This window comes from Sphaerodactylus townsendi, linkage group LG09 (assembly GCF_021028975.2).
Source record: "Sphaerodactylus townsendi isolate TG3544 linkage group LG09, MPM_Stown_v2.3, whole genome shotgun sequence".
In the NCBI taxonomy this organism is placed as follows: domain Eukaryota; kingdom Metazoa; phylum Chordata; class Lepidosauria; order Squamata; family Sphaerodactylidae; genus Sphaerodactylus; species Sphaerodactylus townsendi.
In genome coordinates this window covers 24,294,399-24,315,699 of record NC_059433.1, presented here as the reverse complement: position 1 = coordinate 24,315,699, position 21,301 = coordinate 24,294,399, and the positions used below count along the sequence as shown (strand labels likewise).

Sequence of the window (21,301 nt, the reverse complement as noted above, 5' to 3'; positions counted from 1 at the left end):
GCAGGCACTGAAGCAGCCGCACTGCCTCAGTGCTTCATGTCGTAGCCCTCACCACTCCCATAATACAGGTGGCCTGGAGTGTCCAGGGGGCGGGGGAGAAGTCCCACTGGGCTCCCAGGAGCAGGACTGGGGAGCTCCGCCTCCCCTCCCTCTGACCCAGCGTGCCTTATTCATCTTAAATTAAGTGTGGCATTTCTCAGAAGCCTTCTCCCAGGCAGCCATGCCAGCAGGCACAGGAAAAGGCAAGCTGAGCAGGGAGCCCAGAAGTAGCAGCAGAACTGAAGATGATGCTGACGCTTGCTTGGTAAACCTTCAGATGGGGGGGTGACTTGTGAGAGATTTCCATATGCTTAAAAAAAGTTAATTCCCCATGCACTGGCTTGGGAGCTAGCCAGGCTAGCAGCCTACCTCACAGGGTTGGTGTGGAGGACAATAATTAGTAAAGTGGTGGGGAGAGAGCCATGCCTGTTTTGCTGGGGGTAGGAGGTGATTTGTGAGAGATGATGCTGACGTTTGCTTGGTATACCTTCAGATGGGGGGGGACTTGTGAGAGATTTACATGCTTAAAAGTTAATTCCCACTTGCACTGGCTTGGAGCTGTTTCTCAGGCTAGCAGCCTACCTCACAGGGTTGGTGTGAGGACACAATTAGGAAAGAGAGTTGGTGGGGAGAAAGCCATGTATGTTTTGCTGGTGGTGGGAGGTGTTTTGTGAGCTGGTGCAAAAAATCATTGTTTGGTCATTGTGGAGGAGGGTGGTCGTCCATACATGGGGTGGGGGGGCACCAAACTCAGATTTTGTCCCTGGGCTCCAGTTTGCCTAGATTCGCCCTTGCCCCAACACTAAAGGGGACAGATTCTTACCATTTCAGGTATCACTGTGTGAGCCCTAATGCTGCACTACTGGTCTGATCCAGCAGGGGGGTTCTTCTTACATTCTCAAGGCACAGTTTCCTGAAGGCACAGTTTCGTTCTTACATTCTCAAGGCACAGTTTCCTGAAGGCACAGTTTCGTTCTTACATTCTCAAGGCACAGTTTCCTGATGAGTTCATGTTAGAGGTGAGATTTGAACCAGACACTTCTAGAATCAGAATTCCTTTCTCTTATGCTACATTACACCTCAGGGGAAAGTTAATATTGCTAAGGTAATGTTATTAATTAGAGCATATAAGCTTTGTAAGCAGAATGACAGATCACGGTGCGTGTGGTCAGCGAAACATGCATACAATCAATGCAGCCGATTTTCCAATTCGGCCAAAACCTACACTAAAACTAACCTGAAATCAATGAAGAAATCTTCCTCCTGCTGCCTCTCTGGTTTTCACACCTGATTTAAAGGAATAACTTCACTCTGGGCAATATGGGCCAAACAAACAAACTGGTGGCAAAACTCATCTACAAGTTTCAAAGAAATACTGAGAATCTGAATGAAGTGAAAACAGTAGTAAAATGTATGGAAGGGAATAATATGAGTAGATGACCTGGAAAATGAGCAAATTGATGTTATCAAAAAATAATCCAGCAATACTATCCAACAGCAGAAAGTCCATGTTGAGCACCAAAAATCCCAAGCATACATGCATGGTAAACTCAAGAGGAAAAGGAAAGGTGATTGGATGCACAGGAAACACCTGGGCTGGTTCAGACCAATGATGCACCAAGTCCAGTATCCTGTTTTCAAGAGCAATTGAACAGTTGCCCCTGGAATGCCTATTAGGGCACTGGAATTCAGGGTTCCCCACTGTAAATATGTAAGCAGCGTACAGTCATCATGGCTAATAGCCATATACAGTATGCACCTGTTCTCCATGAAGTTGTCTTGTCTCCTTTTGCAGCCAACTGAACTAGTGGCTATCACGATGGGCCACTGCGAGTAGCAGAGAGCTGGACTAGAAAGACTCTGGTCTGATCCAGCTGGCTTGTTCTTATGTTCTTACAATATCATGTGGCAGTAATTTCTGCAAGCTAGCTAACCTTGAGTGAAAAAATGACAGGAAAAGGAAAAAGAGCACTCTGTCCACTTTCTCCACCCCGCACATAATTTTATAAACTTCTATAGTGTCTCCTCTTAGTCATCTTTTCTATAAAGCCACAAACTCCTTACAGTGGAATCCTAAAGAGAGTTACTCCAGCATAACCCACTGAAATTAATGGGTTGAGACTGCAATAACTCTCTTTTGGATTGAACTGTATGTCCAGGGACGGTCCTGTCATCTTATGATCATGTTAGTTGCTGTTTCTGCACATTTCCCAACATTTCATTATCCCTTTGGAGATATGGTTGCCAAAACTGTGTACAATATTCCAAATGCTACTGCACCAACCAACACGAACAAGGGAATTACAACACAGATTGCTTTGTTTTCAGCCCAATACCTAATTTAGCATTTGCCTTTTTTCCATTGCTGATGCAACTAAACATGTTGACATTTTAAATTGGGTGTGCATCACAATGCCAAGATGTCTTCCTTGGTCGGCCACTGCCAAATCAGATCCCATCTGTGATTTACAAGGTAGGATTTTCTGCAACTTTCCCATTCATTCAGTTAGAAGAGATCCTTTTGGAGGTCTTTATAATCTGGCACCCACCGGGCTGCATAATTTGGCACTGTCTGCAGACCTGGCCCTTTGCTGTTTCCATGATTCTAGATCACATACCCGAATTAAATAGCACTGATCCTAATACTGATCCTTATGGAACCTCTACTGCTTACTTCCCTCCATTGTGAACACTGTCTATTTAATTCCTCCTTTCTGCTTCTCACTGTGTCAAAATTTACTCAGGAGCCTTTCATGAAGAAGTTCTTCATAAGCTTTTTGCAAGTCTAAGCATGTGTTGAACTATTAAAAACTGATGAGATAGGATACTTTACATAGTGATAATGGGTCTCCAGGAAGGTTGAATTGGAACATTTTCCAGAAAACTATCTGATGCCTAAAACGGAGCATGATCTGATTAGCATGTTTATTTTGATTTAATTTTTGTTTTTAGTAAACAAAATTGGAAAAAAGCAACCTGTGCTAATTTTGTATCCCTTCAACAGCAAATACTTGAAATACAATAATTGATTAGGGGAAAAAATCAAGTGTGGTTTGAATATTGTATTTCAAAAATTCAATATTTATATAAATAAGAAGCAAACTCACAAGGACTCGAAATGGGTCACTTCATTTCCCCATTCACTCCCCTTTCCGGGCTATTTTGTCTCTTTCGGCTCCTTGTAAACCCCTTTCCCTGCTAATTTTTCTCCTTCACACACCCCAACCAGCCTATCTTTTATTTTCTCCCACAGTCATCACCCTTATTTATTTACTCCATTTATATCTCATCTTTCTCCCCAGTGGGGACTCAAAGCAGCTTATATCAATCTCCTCTCCCCCATTTCATCTTTACAACAGCACTGTAAAGGTAGATCAGGTGACGGGGGCAAGATCCCCCGGAACTCTTCCAAGGAAGAGCAGGAATTCGAATCCGGGTCTTCCGGATCCTAGTCAGACACTGTAATCGCTACACCACACTGGCTCTCAGCCTTCCCTCTTTTCTTCACTTTGACATCCCATCCCTAGGAAAAGTCTGGCCAAGCTGCAAATGTCCAGTGCGGAGGGATTAAAATCATTTAACAACCGGTTCCGGTGGTGGGATTTAAATATTTTAACAAGCAGTTGTTTACAAGAGGCATTTTAACAACCGGTTCTACCAAAGTGGTGCAAGCCTGCTGAATCCCACCACTGCCAGTGGTCCTAAAGTTAGTTGTGTGGGGGCCACCAGTGCCCAGCCCTGTCATACAAGTTATGAGGCCTCAGCCCAGTACAGGCAGCCTCCACACAGGCAGGATGTTGAAGTCACTACAGTACCTAGGTGAGTTGTGCAAACTGAATGGTAGCAAGGTTCCTATTGGCCCGGGTCCCGATGAGGGCAGGAAGGAGGGAAGCAGGGGTGTAATGGGAGGTCAGAACAGCCCTGACCTTTCCCATCTGTTGTACTGACAGAAACCAAAGCTTGAAGGCTGGCAATATTGATGCGGCTGCCATAAAAACTCCACAATGGCTACTGAGAGGGCATTCACTTCTTAAAGGTACAGACATTGCTTCTATTATTTTGGGGGACTTTCATGTTAGGAAAAGATAAACCATAGTGCTTAGAGTATCAGATTAAGATCTGCCAGGCCCAGGTTCAAATCATCACTCTGTCATGGAAGTTTGCTGGGTGACTTTGAGCCAGTCACATTCTCTCAGTCTAACCTACGATACCTCACGGAATTGTTGTGAGAATACAGTAAGAGAAGGGAATGATGTAAGCCTCTTTGGGTCTCCACTGGGGAGGATGATCCGGTATAAAATATATTAATTAACAAATTAACCCCCCCCCCCTTTTTTTAAAGACTTCACATTTTTCTGCAAATGTGGGGCTTTTTCAGGTTCCAGTCTTGGGATTTATGTACTCATACGTTTGATCTTAGCCCAAAGGCCAGGAAAGTGGTCTAAAAACAAATCTCTACAAACTCCACCCCACCTCCCAGTACAAAAACACTGCTACGTCCACACAGCATTATACAGAGGTCATCCTTCATCAATAAAAAGGAGGGACAAAGCAAAGTTCATGTCCCAAAGGTTCCTATTTGAGTACAAACACAATGAATAACTTCAGTAGAAGTTACAGATTAGGAGTTTGGCGGTTGAGGCACAGGTCAAGTTCCATAAATCAGAAACAAAATCCATGGCCAGTAGGACAGAGGATAAATAAGTTCACTGTGAGCACAGTGCTTACACAAGCAGGATTCCCACAAGCTGAATAGGGCCCAATTTCCCATTTATAGGCATATGCATAGATCATACAATGGGCCACTGGGTGAAAAAACATTCTGTGCACATGTACCATATTCTTATCTAGCCTTCTACTCCAACCATGTTACTCATGCATTGGAGAACCAGTGACTTTCAGCAAGATCAAAAGGAAGACTGGGCAGGGATATGGGTGACACAGATATCCCATTCTGGTCGGGAATCTTGGTCACCCCCTATTTATCTAATATTACATCTGCAAAATGCCACTGCGCCTTTTCTAGGGACGCTTTTCCATCTCCCAATTTTGTGGGAAGATGTCAAAAAGTTGCTTCTATTTGCAAAAAATTGCTTCTATTTGTGTTTGCAATTCAGGGGAAGTAGACTCTATATCACACATCCTACTGCATTGTGAGCTCCACAAAGAGGAAAGGAAGTCTCCAATTCAACCATTGTTAATTCTCCATACTAATTCAGTCGCAGGTGACTCTGACGTGGCTCTTACAAGAATTTTATTGGGAGACAGGATTCCTTGTATATCTTTGCAGGTAGCTAAATTTTGTAAGTTAGAATATAATAAGCGAAGATCCATGTTAAGACAGGGAGCAGTATTAGATTATGGAGATTGTAATAATGTTGTAAATTGAGGTTTCTTTTACCATGGATTGCTGCATGTATGTACAATTTGAATTCGTCTTTGTTTTCTTTTTGCTGGCCTTGTGGCCGTAATAAACAATGATGATGATGATGATGATGATGATATCCCATTCCAACAGCCTTGTACAGACAGAAGTGGCAAGAGAATAAAAAATAAGACTCTCTATGAGTGGCCTTCATCCGTGGGTGCTAAGCTCCCAGAGGACTAGATGAAGCCCTTGGCAATTAAGTGCAGCTCTAGAAAATCATTTTCGAATCTCTGTACTTTATTTCTGTAAAGCTGCAGCTCGTTTTCTATTTGCACTTAAACTGTTTTCGCTTCCATTCTGGACGTCACCGCCACCTGCTGCATCCAGGCACCAAACCCAGGACACAAACACAAAAACAACTCCAACACTGAAAGCAGCGAGAACGTAAAAGAATGCTTTTATTAAATTTAACAAACTCCAGCTTAGAAGAAGTCTGCAACTGCTTGATTAGCTACACAGAAAATAACAATGTTACTTTGCTTTTGATTGAATCACCAGTTTTGGACAGACAATCACACTAAACCAGTAAGCATGTAATTCCATGGCTCCTTCTCTTCTGTGGGCACGCGCAAACAGAGTCCCTCACATCTAGGCTGGCCTGGGCCGCTGGGCTCGATTATTAGCTTTAAATCTAAGATCTAGTTTTGGGGAAGAAGTGTAGGCAACCCTGTTAAGCGCTGTTAAACCCTACTGATTTTCATGGGAAGAACTAAAGCGTGATCCTTTACCTGGAAGTAAGCTCAGTTGCTGGCAATGGGGCTTGCTTCTGAGTAAACCCTCCTAGGGTCATGATTCACCCATTGGAAGAGTTGCACGGTTGCTTCAAAGCAAAGCCACTGATTACCACCCAGCTTACTCCTGAGTAACGCGCGCCTTGGAGCCAACCGTTTTTTCTAAACTAAAACCTCAGTATTCAGGGTACATTGCCATATTGGCACTTTGCAATAAATAAGTGGGTTTTGGGTTGCAATTTGGGCACTCCGTCTCGAAAAGGTTTGCCATCACTGCACTAAACCAAATATTTCCATTTCCAGATCAGATTCAAGTATGGGCCTAGTGCAGTGAAATGCTTCCCTACGTGTGCTGATCCAGAAAGCTCCCCACTAGAAAAAAATATCCTGGCCTGCTGACAGCTAAAATGCATAGGAATATTGAAATTCAAAAACAATCCAAAAGCACTGAGGAAGGAAGGCACAAATAATGGGGGGTGCCAAGTAACACAATATTCATTTATTGCTACATCGCGGGGTTTGTCTTCTCCTGACATGCAAGCAAGCCTTAAACAACATTCCCTGAGCTACTCACGATGGTTTTTAAGGCAAAACTTAATAGTGAGATTCATGATGGCAGTACTTGTGCGCAACGGGGTTGTGTAATTATGAAGCATCTTCCAGGTCATTTAAATGATCAAACACTCATTAATGTTCTAGGCCTTCTACTGTTTGGTCATATAACACAGAACACAACTGACAGAAAGCTTAATGTACCAGTTGCATGCAAACAATATATCACCTGCCCCAAGGGTGCCCAGCGTGACAAGACTGCCAAGCTACTGATCTGGATATATGTGCTGCACTTTTATATTCCCTGATGACAAGAGACAAAGCACCTAGAACTTCTCCAACCTGCTCTACTGTCCATCCCATAATTGATCTCCTACCCTACCTGCTTTAATACATACATTTTTAATTGTTCCTTTCCACCAAGCAGCTCAGGGTGGTTAATATCAGTCTCTACTCCTCCAAATGAAGATACCAGATACATCCACCCACCACATGACTGTGTGGATAGACAGACAACTAATTCAATCGAAGATATCTTCACAGCCTTTCATTGTGGTGCTTAAAGGAACAACCTAGCAAACTATGAACTAAGGGCTGATCCACATTCTATGTTATTTAATAGATTCAAGAGAGGAAATTAGAATTTGGGGCCTGGAATATGTGCACTATCAATATCAATATTTTATTTCGGTCAAAGACCAGAAAATATCAGATATAAAATATAAAATCCAGATAGTACATTTACAGACCAGATACAAAATAAAATTGAGGTAATCAGTTTCCAAAGACTGTTTGTCCAAACCATAATATAAGTTCAAGTTAAAAACTGGAATAAAATTTGAATAAAAGATAAAATCATTAATCCAAAGTTCCTATTTTTATTGCCCTGCTTGTCCACGCATTTTAACCACATAAGCACTGAATTTTGCCACCTCTCTGGTTATTTTCGGATTGGCATCTTCTAATAGTCTTTCCATGGCACAATCCTCAGGGCCAAGAAAAATTGATGTTGGAAGAGAGTCAAACAGTTTTGCCCTCATTTCTTTGTAAGTGGGGCATCATAAAAAAAATATGCATCAGGGTCTCTATTTCCCCCATATCACATGGACAAAGCCTGTCGATATACAGATTTTTTTTATATCTGCCCTCAAGCATTGCTGAGGGAAGAGCATCACATCTGGTGAGTGTGAAAGCCCTCTTAAGTGACTGGCTGTCCAAGTTATATAGATAGGGGGAAGGGCCCAAAATGTATTTAATGGATGGTTTGAGATTAAATTTGGGGAATGCTGTTACATCTTGTTGACGAGCCATATCTTGAACTCTCATCTTGACTGTAGTCTTAGCTGAGGACAAGTCTTGTGTCAAGAGAGCACTGGGTGATATGCCTCTCTTGTGCAGGCCTTCCCTAACTTCACACATCCATCTAGGTTGGAAAGAGTCTTGGGCTATTAGGGGCCAATATATGTGCACTATGGTGATACAATTTTACTCTGCACATATGTCAGGGAGGCCTCGATTGGGCAGGTTTTCTGGCAATGTGTACAAGTTCTTCAACAGCTCATTTGATCTTATAATATGTGTAAGCACAGGAGAATGTCTAGGGCAATGACCTTCAACCTACGTGTCAGGACCCTTAGGTAGGTCCCAAAGCCTTTTGAACTTAGGTTGCAAGCTCTACAAAACAACCATTTTATTGATATTTTTTGTAGATTTTTGGAAAGACACACTGCTAGAATTCATGCCTAAAGAATGGGGGGAGGGGGACCACACCTTATGGATGTCTTTCTGTGCAAAGGAAGAGCAACAAAATCATCTAGTGATAGAGAAGATTGCTCTGTGGCTCTAAGGCCCCTTCTGCACAAAATAATGCTCTTTCAATCCACTTTCATTGCACTTTGCAGCTGGATTTTACTATGCAAAATCTACTTGCAAACAGTTGTGAAAGTGGATTGAAAGTGCATTATTCTGCATGTGCGGAAGGGGCCAAAACCTTGGCTTGTTCCTCACTGAAATACAGCCCTTGATGCTTGACTTGTCATTCCTCTTCCTACTCTACTACCCACTCTCCTTGACTTACCCTGGAGAGATCCTAACTCTAGCTCTTCCTGTCCTATGCCTTTCGATGTCAAATACCTGTAGCTCAGTGGGTCTCACACTGCTACCTAGCCATAAAAGATAGGTTCCAAATCCGGAACTGGGAACATTAAAGTTGCTAGCATAAACCTCTTAGATTCAAACTCAACTGATGGCCATTCTTCCTTAGTTTTCACAATGTCAATTACTTAGTACTCACAGTGTCAATTACTTAGTTCTCACAATGTCAATTACCTTAATTCTCACAATGTCAATACTCACAATGTCAAATAATTCCAACCTCCCTTGTGGTGCTGTGGTAAGGATTCGCACAATAATATTCATAATCTGTTCTGAATAACTTAACACATGATGTGATCCATTCTTACGTTTGCTTCCCTGGGAATAAGAGACCTTCTAAATAAACATGCATGGTGCATGGATAAAGTGTTGAACTACTGTCTGGGAAAGCCAGGTTAAAATCCCCACATACCATGGAAGTCTAACTACCTCATAGGGCTGTTGTGAGGATAAAATGGAGAAGAGGAGAACGATGTAAGTGACCTTAAGTTGTCATTGGGGTGAAAGTTGCAACATAAATAAAGTAAATAAATAAGTGTTGTGTGGTTTCCGGGCTGTATGGCCATGTTCTAGTAGCATTTTCTCCTTAAGTTTTGCCTGCATCTGTGGCTGGCATCTCCAGAGACTCTGATGGTAGCAAAGCAAATGGAGTATATATACCTGTGGAATACCAGGCTATTACTATGCAGATACCCGCACTAATTGATTATGCTAGCTTCAAGGTTACTCACAAACTAAAAAGGGTGGATCCCACTCAACACATGCAAATCAAGCTTGCTAACTGCACCCTTTACACTTGTTAAACAGGCAAATGGTTCTTTCTCCCACCCTGGACATTCCACAGGTATATATATACTCCACTTGCTTTACTACCACCAGATCCTCTGAAGATGCCAGCTACAGATGCAGGCGAAACATCAGGAGAAAATGCTGCTAGAACACGGCCATACAGCCCGGAAAGCCTTTGACAATACATTAAATAAATAAGACTGAGCTTCACAAAAGTTAGAAGGAAAGGTTATGAGAGCACCTACTTATCCTGTCGAAATACATCAATGCCATTACCTGTTTTTCCAAATACAGACTTAAAAACTGGGGCTAATCTCCTTGCTTGTATAGGGTTCAAATTCCCCCCTGTTCTCAAAGGCATATGGAAATACCCATCCTTCAAGTGCATCTATTTCCAGTTTACCTACCAGACAGCAAAAACGTACTTTGCATTCTTTGTTTCTGGCTCAAAGGCACAACCCACCAGAAAAGGACTTTCATCTCACCCTTTCCAACAGTTTCAAGGCAAGTGGAGGCTTTACTATTTTAGCCCCAAGGCGGGTCAAGATTTCCCGAAACACGCGCAACATTGAGGGCCTGAAAACCTTCAACTACAGATCGAGACCATCTCATCTAAAGTGAAAAATTAAATACAGCCCGATACTAAAAGCACCCCCCCCCCCCCGCTTAAACATTACAAACCACCCGGCTGCACTCCGCAGATGAAGCTTTTAAAGGAGGCTGCGATCCGATCCACACGCAATGCAGCGCACGTGTGCGCCGCATCGCCTTCCCTTACTTCGGAGTAAGCGCGGCCAGGTGGCTCGCTACGGTCCCGAAGTCCCCCGTACCTGTATCCGTAGGAGGTGAACATCTGGCTCTCCCTCAGCAGGGCCCGGTAGAGCCGCAACACCTGAGCCCGCGTGGACGCGGCCATGTTGTAAACAGAGGCTCGGGCCTGCCGGCGAGGCCCTGCCCTTTTGGAGGCGCCGCCGGAGCCTGATGCCGGAAGCCGCGGAGCTGGGAGGGACGAGGCCGCGCTGGGCCGCCGGGGAGCCGGGAGCTCTGTAGCGGCTCGGCCTTGCCTGCGTCGCTCCTTCGGGCGCCGGGAGTGGGAGAGGGAGCAGGTGAGTCCGAGGAGGAGGCGTCGTGGCGCGGGACGGGTTGAGGCGCCGGTCGGCGTGTGGCCCCGCGCCTTGGAAGGGACCCGAGGCCCCGCCACTGACAGACTGAGCAGGGGGGAATTGACATGTGCTTCCCCTTCTCCTGCCACTTTGACGCCCACGCCCCCCCCCCCCCCGCAGGCCTCGCTCTGTCCCGTGCTTTGTGCTGGGGGGCTTCAAGGTTGCCCGCTGCAAAACGGGGTGGGGAAATGTACAAGGGGTCTGTTGTGGGGAGAGGCAGGGAAGGAGTTTGTAAGCCGCCCGGAGCCTCCTTGCAGGGCAGTAACTGCAAACTCCTCCTCTTCCTTCTCCCTTTTTTCAAGGGCGCTTACAACATGCCGCATGATACAATAACATGATGATGGTGGGGGTCATCCATTCAGTCGTTCTCGACCCTTGGCGACCTGATATGCAAGCTCTTTCCACATTTTTCGATTAAGTACGGCTTCCTTCAGCTGGTCGATGCTCATGCCTGTATCAGCTTTTATGGTATCTAGCCATCCTGTTCTTTGGCATCCAGGTCTTCTCCCACCATTGACAAGTCATCATGATAGATTAGCAAATTTGATCACATCACATGACAGAAGTATGTAAGTCTGAGCCTGGTTATTTTCCCTTCTAGTGATGTGTCTGGTCTTATGCAGCTCCGGACCTCTGCATTTGTCATCCTAGCTCAGTGATGGTGAACCTTTTCGCGGCCGAGTGCCCAAATGGCAACCCAAAACCCACTTATTTATCGCAAAGTGCCAACACGGCAATTTAACCTTAATACTGAGGTTTTAGTTTAGAAAAAACGGTTGGCTCTGAGGCGTGTGTTACTCGGGAGTAAGCTTGGTGGTAGTTGGTGGCTTTGCTTTGAAGCAACCGTGCAACTCTTCCAATGGGTGAATCACGACCCTAGGAGGGTTTACTCAGAAGCAATCCCTATTGCAGGGCTTACTCCCAGGTAAAGGATCGCGCTTTAGTTCTTCCCATGAAAATCAGTGGGGTTTAACAGCGCTTGACAGGGTTACCTACACTTCTTCCCCAAAATTAGGTCTTAGGTTTAATGCTAATAATTGAGCCCAGCAGCCCAGGCCAGCCTAGATGTGTGTGTGTGGGGATCTGTTTGCGTGTTTGCGTGTGCCCACAGAGAGGGCTCTGAGTGCCACCTCTGGCACCCATGCCATAGGTTCGCCACCACTGTCCTAGCTGTCCATGGTACGCGCAGTAGTTTTCGCCAACACCACAACTCAAAAGCGTCTCTTCTTCTTCTGTCAGCTTTCTTTATAGTTCAGCTTTCACACCCATACATGGTTATGGGTAAGATGATGGCTTGAACTACCCTGTGCTTGGTTTTGATGCTGATGTCTCTGTGTCACAATAACATATGCAATAGCAATAACATAACATGGGATATGATGCACGGGCCTGATCCCTTATACTGTTAGGATTTTTAAAGCCATCTCATGTAATTTAACTGGTTTTAAACTGGTTTTAGTATTTATATGTTTATAATTTTGTAGTGTTTGTGTCAGGTTTTTATAATGCATTGCTATGTAAGGCCTCCTTGAGTCCTTTGGTAGATTGGGCAGTGTAGTCATCCCCGCAGGGTCGTCGCTAAGGAAGAGGCGAGACGTGGAGGTTTCATCTGGTGGAGAGCGCCAGCAGCGGGAGCGCGGGTGTCCGTGTTCCTAGTGACTCTGCCGTGTGCTGGTTCCTGGCACCTTTTATTATGATTCTAGCGGGGGCGTGTAGAAGGGCGGAACGGGGGGAATTCCGGGAGAGCGGGAGACTGAGAGATCATCATGTGATGCATGATCTCACCTGGCTGCTACGTGCGGAGAGGAGCATCAGCGTCTGGGCCTAATCCTCACCTGGGGGCAAGACCATTTATCCCTTTGTCCGGAAGGACACCCGGTGGCTATGAAACCAGGTAAGTTCATGACCTGTGACTCATCGAAGGGATGAGGGGTAGAAGCGGAGAATGCGACCAGAAGGCCGAAGGAGCGCCGGTGTGCCAGCGCTCTACTTACGGTGCTGCTGGGTCAGCAGTGCATCCCTACATCTCCTCCTTTTTTACATTTAGAAGGGAGGCCGAAATGTTGGGGGGTGATTTAAAGGGATGCTCATCTCCTCCGCCGCTTGGCCAAGCTGGCCGAGCTGCTTGTGCAACATTAGAACTTGGTTGCGATGTAAGGGAAGGTTGAGGGGTTTCTTACACATGTTACAGGCAATATTAGATATACATTGAATGAAACAAGATCCGACGATGAGGCACACAATCAAGCCAATGCATCTGGCAACTCATGCACTTTCATATGAATCAACAATGACAAACAATCAATGAAAGCACGATTAGAATTGAAATTGAACTTCGCTTAAAGGCGCACAGGCCAGGGCGGCCGATAGTCTTGGTATTTACAGGAAATAAGTCAGGGGATTCCCACAAGGGAAGTCGCGAGGGAATTATACTCATGCTTGGCTACAAACGCCCGGCGTCATCCGGCAAAGAGGGGGGCCGAGGGGAAGGGGGAGCGACGGCGGCAGTAGGCTTCAGGTGGAGCGCAAAGCGGGGCGATGAAAGCTGAAGCAGCAGAGAGTTCCGGCAGACGGATGCAACAACAACAAAATAACATAACTTCTAAAATTAAAGCGTACAATAACTTCCATGATCAGCTGGGTTGGTACTCAATAATTCCTTTGGAGGTCGGCTCCAAAGGGCATCGTAATAGATGGGAACAATAAACATAGCTAAACAATACAAAGGCTGGGTGATGAAAGGAAAAAGGGGGGCATTGGCTGCATGAGTAATCAATGCACGGCTCTTGCTGTTTATTACAAAAGCCTTTAGAGCGATGGTGGTAGAGTCTATGGATTTCTCAAGAGCATTAGAGAGCTACTGATAGTCTTTTAGCATTGTAAGTTCAGTGACTCTCACGAGCAAGACTGCGCGAGAAGGCATGTTCCGATAACAATCAGGTGGCTGCGGAGACGAAAGCGGAGAGTTCCAAAGGTTAACCTATCAGGAGTGTTCCTGGCTGCAACTTCAAATTCCAGCCAGGGGGCAGCAGAGAGGGAGAGATAATGGCGGCTGTAGATGAGGGGAGCAGCTGACACACACAGCGTCAACCTCCTGAGGCATAGCTGGCCCAGGCGGAAGGCCGAAACGTTGGCGGTGACAGTGAAGTGCTCCCAGATGTTGGTTTGGTCAAAGCTCATCAGGGGGTGGCCGGCTGCCACCCCGGCAGGAGAGGCAACAAGAGCAGGCAGAGGATGGTGGCCGCCGAGTTGGCAGTGATGATTGCAAAGAGGGGCGGTACAAGAGATCCTCAGGCGTCACCGAGGGGTAGCCTTGCTGGCGCAGCGGCTCGCCGAAGAGCTTGGCTGGCGGTCGCCTTGACATCCCCCCAGGTCATCCGGGTCTTTGGACGCGTCTAGGCGTCCCGGTGGCGACGTTTCCATTGAAGGCCGCTGGGTAGGATCCTCCAGAGAGATTCGTTCCATCTCTCTGGGATGGGGGTTGGTTTCCTCCCTGGCGCCATTCCATGGGCTGGCCTGTCATGGCGAGTCCGGGATCCACAGGGAGATCTGTAGGAAGAAGGACTGAAACACACCCCCTTCCCCAGGTTATAGGAGGGGGCCGGGTCCTACCAGGCAGGAGAGCCGATGGCGGAGGAGGTCAAAGATCAAGTTTTGTTGGATTTTGAGTGGTTTGATATAAGAAGGCTATATAAGAAGGCTTATCTTGCAGCCTGCGTACTTGGGGGGGTTGCTTTTAATGCACACTCTGTTGGGGGGAGACGCCTACTCTGCTGCTTTAAGTTGTTTGACAGGGAGGGCAGAGGGTAAAGCGTCGATGAAGCTTCTTCAGAGCGTCTCAGGGTAAAATCCCAGCGAGGAGTCCGGAGCGTGGGAGGGAGGGCTAAGCCGGACCCTGAGGCTAATGGGTAGTACATGCTTAATTGCTGTAGCTTACAAAAGAAGAGGGGGCTTGGATGCGCTTTTGGGTGATGGATGCATCCGAGGGAACCACGTAATCAAGAAGCGATTAGGGGTAAATTTCACACACAAAGGAGGGAGGGGTCTTTCTTTGCAGGAAATGTACTTACTGTGATCTTGGTAGTTAGGCTGGAATGGTGCTGAATTTATGTCAATTTGCTGGTTGAAAAATAGAAGGAAGGAAGGAGGGAGGGGGAACAGCTCCTGGGTGGAATTTAGGGAGTGAATTCAGGAGACAATACAAAGGAATACGCAGAGAAAGAAAGAGAGGTTTTGGAACTTTACCTTCCCTGTAAGGAGACCTTGGGGCGGTTTGAACTGCGCTTCCTACCTTCTGGCGGAGGCTGTGTAAGGTGGAATGTGGCTGAAGAGCCCCAGGCATTGTGACTAGCCAGGTGTTCCCAGCGGGAAAATGTAGAACCGCGGAAATAGCTCTGGCTCCATATATAAGAAGCTTGTGCTCATGTGTGGTGATGTAGGCTCAAACCTTTCAGGGCACTGGCACACATAATCAAAGGGAGAAAACTGGTGGGGGTACAAAGGCATAGCAGGAAACTTGATGGAAGAATCCCACTCTTATGAGGCTTTAGGGGGTCTCTGAGGAAGGGGGGCAAGACATACAGAGGGGCATATACCACAGGCAGAGCACATATAAAGTAATGAGGAGGATTTTTAGCTCTGATTTGAGATCTTGCTCTGGATCTTGCAGAGTGATTCAGCTGTGGAAATGCGACCCTGCTTTCCCTGAGGTACTGGCGATTTTGCTGCCACTGGGAGCTTTGAGCTTAGGGCTTTACACAGGCTCAGAGGCTATGAGATCTGGTTTGAACCTTACAGCTGGGAGAGGACCAAGGGGGGCTTCTTCTTCATGAAGGACTTTGGGAAGCTAAGGCCGTGTCTGACATCTTCCCTTTCCATGCCTCATTGTCCACTGTAGGTCGGCTATGGGGCATTCACGAGGAGGGTTTCAAAGCTTGATCCCTCTTGAATTTAATGAGAGACGGACTGGGCATAGTGCCAGAATGTTGGCGTTCTCTTCGTCAGCATTTTTCTTTTCTGTGCAATTCGGCTGACTGTGAGACTCTGCGGGGTTTGAAATCGCATTACTCTCTGGGGCACTGGCCCGGAGGCAGAGTGACTTTGGAAGTAGAAGGGGGGTTAGCAGGCAGGAAGTATAGGCGTGGGGGGGAGGCAAGCAAGCGGATTTAGATTGTGAACTTAGATCAGACTGCAGTAGAGCATTGGGGCAGGATATTCGGATGAACTTGGCAGTTCTAGCAAGGATGTTTGTCCGCACCTGGATGTAAGATGGCTCCCTGGTGCGTGGAGTGATGACCCCTGGGATGATAGACAATCCCACCTGTTCAGTGGCTGTAGGAACCAGCAATGGTCTCCGTGGGGATAGGATCACTACACTGAGCTGGAGCAGCGAAGATCTCATAGAGCTCGGGGAAGGGTTTGAGGAGTCGCGGACCTTGGTTCCCGGGCTGGGGAGAATGTCAGTGCGGGCCTCCCAGCGGGCATTGGGAAACACCGGTCTTGGAACCTCCCACAGGGGTCTTTGCCCTCTGGGGAACCCCCTTCCGTTGACTGCTTAAGCCCCGCTTGAGCAGCCTACGAGAAATCACCTACCGGAAGTGTCCTGGCATTGCAATTGAAACACTTCGTCACCGGGGCTGTCTCACTTGTAGCGGAGAGGGCCCTCGCGGCTGAAAGGCTGGCCTGATAGGCGAAAGATCCGATATCCTGGCAAGCCTGCCAAGCATGTCGGCCAGTTCGGGGGGTTCCTACCTAGACCTGTGACTGCTTTGCGGCACTCAGCGGGGGCGTTCTCTTTGGCAAAGAGGCGGCAAGGAGTTCGCCCTGGGCTCCCTCGTTGTCAACCTGCCTCTTGAGGGGCCTCCTGGAGCCTGTTCCGCAGAATTGACATAGGGCTCCTGGGAGGCTTCTGCGGGCGCTAGAAACTTTGGGCTGGCCGTCCGGTGCTGGGGACTTTCAAAAGCCTTGTAGAGGCATTCAGAAAGGCGACCATAAGGGTGGCCTCGGCAAGGACTTCTAATTCTTGGCGTTGGGGTTGGTAAAGCTTAGCAGCCATAAAGCTGCTGTGGCCGGTGTAAGAGTGCGCCAGAGGCCTGCTCCTCTGCTTATGCACTGCTGTGATTTTCGCCTTCCCAGATCACATACTGTCGCGGGGTTTAAAAGCATCGCGAAGGTGGTTTTCAGCCTCGGAACGTGGAATTGGTTCCTGGCGACTGCTCCCAACATGCCTCTCACATAGGGGCTGAGTGATTCCTCGATCCGCATTGCCTTTGCGGAGCTCGGTGAGAATGTTGTAACCTTTAAGGGGGGTGGTACTGGAGCAACTGGCAGATGATGCCATCCTCCCCTCTCGTTATCTGTGTAGTGGGCCGGGGCACATGGCAAGGATGTAAATGCGTCTTCCGTCAGGAGTTTCCTTCTTTGCAGATCGTGGTATCACGCTCTGTTAGGGTTTAGGTAGCCATTGCGATGGCGCCCGGCCGGAGTCTGATGGCTTTAGAAATGAAGAAGCGGGCTGACCCGAGCAGGTGAAGGAGAGGCGGGAAGCAAAGGGGGAGGCAGAGGGAGGACGAAGCGTCAATTGAGTGGATAAGAAATTCGAGGGGTGAAACTGAAGCTGGAAGAGATTGAAAGGAGGCGATCTACTACAGCAAGGGGAGCCATAGACCTGCATGCGATGGCGACACTAACATTACCTCCCGCGTCAGTATTAGCAGTGACATCGGTAGCTCTGTGTGTGAAGAGTGTGATGTTTTCCCAATCCTTAAGATTCAATGTCCCCTTTCTGGGTACACCGCCATGGACGTGAGCTTCAATCTCCTCAACCAATTTCGCTAGCTCCCTGCTTATGGAGACCCTGCGCTGGCAATTCAGCTTCAACGTGCTGTCTCTTAAGCCCTGCTTTTGCAAGCTCCCATACTTACCGTTAGTTCGTCAGATGAGAGAGAGTGTCCTGGGAACTTCCGAGACCCTGGATCGCCCGATCAATGATTAAGGCGTTACCGAGGTGGAGTCCCTGGATCGCCCGATCCAGCGGGCGTCGGTACAGCGGCCCTTTCAAGCGGCGGTAAGCAGGGTGGAGGAACGAGGAATTCCCGGGTTTCCCGGCACCGGCTTGTAGTCATCCCCGCAGAATTATTCGCTAAGGAAAGAGCTGGCGGAGGTTTCATCTGGTGGAAGCGCCAGCAGCGGAAGCGGAGTGTCCGTGTTCGATGAAACTCTACCCGATGCTGGTTCCTAGCACCTTTATTTATGATTCGTGGTGACAGAAGCGAGCGAAATTCCGGGAAGGCGGGGAGACTGAGAGATCATCATGTGATGCATGATCTCACCTGGCTGCTACGTGCGGAGAGGAGCATCAGCGTCTGGGCCTAATCCTCACCTGGGGGCAAGACCATTGTCCCTTTGTCCGGGACACCCGGTGGTTGTGAGCCAGGTAGTTCATGACCTGTGACTCATCGGGGGATGAGGGGTGGGGGAGCGGTGCGACCAGAAGGCCGTAGGAGCGCCGGTGTGCCAGCGCTCTACTTACGGTGCTGCTGGGTCAGCAGTGCATCCCTACAGGGCAGAATATGAAAGTAATAAACAAATAAATAAGTAATAACACAGCAGTAAGAAAACCCACTGCAATTCAGTCAAACACCGCAAACACAACAAAACACACTGGGATACAATAACAAGAATTTCTCACATGCATTTCTGTGGATGACTAGGACTAGGGAGCCCAGCCCTGCCCAGGATAGCTCAGGCTGTAGATCTGAGAAGTTAAGCGGGGTCGACCCTGGTTACAATTTGAATAGGAATACCAGGGTTGTACACAATCTTATACTGTGAGGTGCTGGATTAGGATCTGGGTTAGCCCCGTACAAGTCTCCTCAAGATTGCCAGGTTACTGTGGGTCACTCACTCACTTGTTGCCTAATGGACCTCACAGGTTGTCCTGAGGATAAAGAGGAATGGAGAGATGGGTCCTTGAAGGAAAAGGGGTAAAGTTAACTAAATAAATAAATAGCTCATACAATGTACACAAACAGTACACCTATAACAGCAGTCTGCTGTTGAGCCTATGCAGGGGTTATAGTATGTCGAACTAAGATTTGGGAGATGCAAGTACAAGTCGAACTAGGATTTGGGAGATGCAAGTCTGAATTTGCACTTTGCAGTGGATATGTGGTTGGTTACCTGTACCAGTCACCTCTCAGCCTAATTTATCTCAGAGGGTTGTTGTGAGGGATGACAGAATCACGCTGTGTGCGGCTTAGGGCCCCTGTTGGGAAGAAAAGCAGAATGTGAATATCCAGCTCACAAACAGCACCTTCATCCTCAGGTCAATATGTAGGATCTGTATGTGAAAGCAAATGCATTAACAGTCCAGGTGCTCGGGAGCAACAGCCGCAGAAGGCCATTGCTTTCACATTCTGCATGTGAGCTCCCAAAGGCACCTGGTGGGCCACTGCGAGTAGCAGAGAGCTGGACTAGATGGACTCTGGTCTGATCCAGCTGGCTTGTTCTTATGTTCTTATGTGTGAGAGAGCTGTATGTGTTGTATTGATTGATTGCACATGAGATCCCTGCCAATATTAAGTGAAATGTGCACAGCCCTTGTTCACTTCTCTATGTGCAAAGCTAGCGTGCAGTTATTGGTCATGCCTGCATCCAGCAAGATTATCCCGTATGAATACTCTAGTTGCAAATGACTGCTGTAGTGTGGTATATAAGCAACTTGTAGATGCAGCCTAACTTGTGGATGCACACTTTCTCTGGCTAGCCTCAGAGAGGATGCTCTCCATCCCAATGATACTATTGTGCACCTTAGATTAACTAATTCTACTATAATGCTTGTGCTAAGTGATAATTTTAAAATGCTTCCATTCACTGCTGAATATTGTGCTGTGGTTGTACTATAAAAGTGTTTCCCCTCCTGGACTGCTTTTAGAGTCCTTCCAGATTGAAATTTTGTTCCAGCTTCATGCGGGGATAGGGTGGGATATAAATTTGAAATATAAATAAAATAAATAAATATCTAAATTGGAGCGGAGTGGGTTTTTTAAAAAAATTCCCATCTGAAAGATGCAGAGTTTCTATTTCTGAACTTCTGATGTTCGAGGATTTTTTTAAAATGCAGGAACTGTAACAATTCACTGCACAATTATTTCACTTTTAAAATTTAAGTTTCAATTTGGCAGCAAAGATGTACATATTCATGTTGAAGATGAATAAAGGAAGTGAAGATAATGAAAGTGCCGTTCTACCTGGAATTCCAAGCAGAAGTTATGACCTTCCCAGCATTTTATTGTGGAAATCTGTTTATCTGTTTACTTTGTTGTTTTAAAAATATATATATTTTATGTCTTGGCATGAAGCAGTGTCATATGATATTTGCTCAGTAGTGGAACATCTGTTTTGTATGCAGAAGATCCCAGGTTCAACGCCTAACATCTCTAGGCAAAAACATCAGATAGTAGATTATGTGAAAGGCTTCTGCCGGAGTTCTTGGCGAGCTGCTATCAGTCAGAGTACTGTAGATAGTATGACAAATGGTTGGCCTCAAAATAAGACACCTTCATGTGTTTACAGAAATATATACCAATATCTCAATGGTAACTATGATTTTCCTTATTGCATTTACTACTGTAACTCTCTCTCCCCTTTGTGTTTGTAGCAATCAACACTTCTAAACGGCTTATTACAGGCTGATAAAACAGCTGGGGACTTGTTTCTCATTTTAGGTATGTTATCAAGTAGAATTTTATATAATAAAGTCACTGCAGATATAGGCTACAGTAATGTTCTGGTCTGTCCTATTACAAGATTTTTTTTTCTGAACTGCGGGTGAGTTGTAGAAATTACATTTTCACAAATGTGTGTGTTTTTAGAAGGGAAGGTTTTATTTGGATTTTTTTTTATCAGATTGCAACACGCACCTTCATTTTTCATGGAGCTTTAGATGACAGTGCTCTGTTTCTCTTGGCTGGCTGGGAAATGGCAGGTAGCATATACATAATTAGTCTTTTAATGCAGGCAGCATTCTTTTTTTCCTCATTTACTAGATGCAGTAATATTTCAAACAAAGGAAGGCTCGCCTGGTAAAAGCCTGCTAAATCAAGAGTTTCTCGTATTATTTCCAGCCATCATGATTGAATCTCGGGTCAATGAATCCAAATCAAGAGACCTCAGCCTTGGTACTGATAATGTTTTTATTGTAGATCACGTTAATCCATCCATGCATTAAATAAACTGAGAGGTCCATCCTGGGGCTGGGGGGAACTGAATCTGCCCATGGCGTGTGCCTACTCTGATGGATTTGCCCCCCTGAGGCACTTACCCTGGCGGAGGGGCAATTTCTCCCATGTGCAGCTGCCACGACCCTCCTTGGCACTAGAATGCAGTGGTACCAGTGCCAGTGTCCCAGGGCCCCTGCTGGTGTAGTGGCTGCGGGCTAGGGG

At 46.6% G+C, this 21,301-nt stretch overlaps 2 protein-coding genes across 4 annotated transcripts in view; one reads left to right on the top strand and one right to left on the bottom strand.

The window, feature by feature from the left end:
- LYRM4 (LYR motif containing 4) overlaps positions 1-10,656 on the bottom strand; it is an 89,688-nt gene extending 79,032 nt beyond the window's left edge. Inside the window, exon 1 of the mRNA XM_048507445.1 lies at positions 10,524-10,656. Coding sequence (XP_048363402.1) covers positions 10,524-10,609 — 86 coding nt within the window. The 5' untranslated portion in view covers positions 10,610-10,656. The remainder of the gene's footprint in view (positions 1-10,523) is intronic.
- A 2-nt stretch (positions 10,657-10,658) lies between these two features.
- The window catches only part of FARS2 (phenylalanyl-tRNA synthetase 2, mitochondrial), a 293,048-nt gene continuing 282,405 nt past the window's right edge, over positions 10,659-21,301 (top strand). For 2 of the 3 annotated variants that reach the window (XR_007245429.1, XM_048507443.1), the window contains exon 1: positions 10,659-10,799. The gene's annotated coding sequence lies outside the window, so the exon portion shown is untranslated. The remainder of the gene's footprint in view (positions 10,800-21,301) is intronic. The other variant, XM_048507442.1, reaches the window with a different exon arrangement.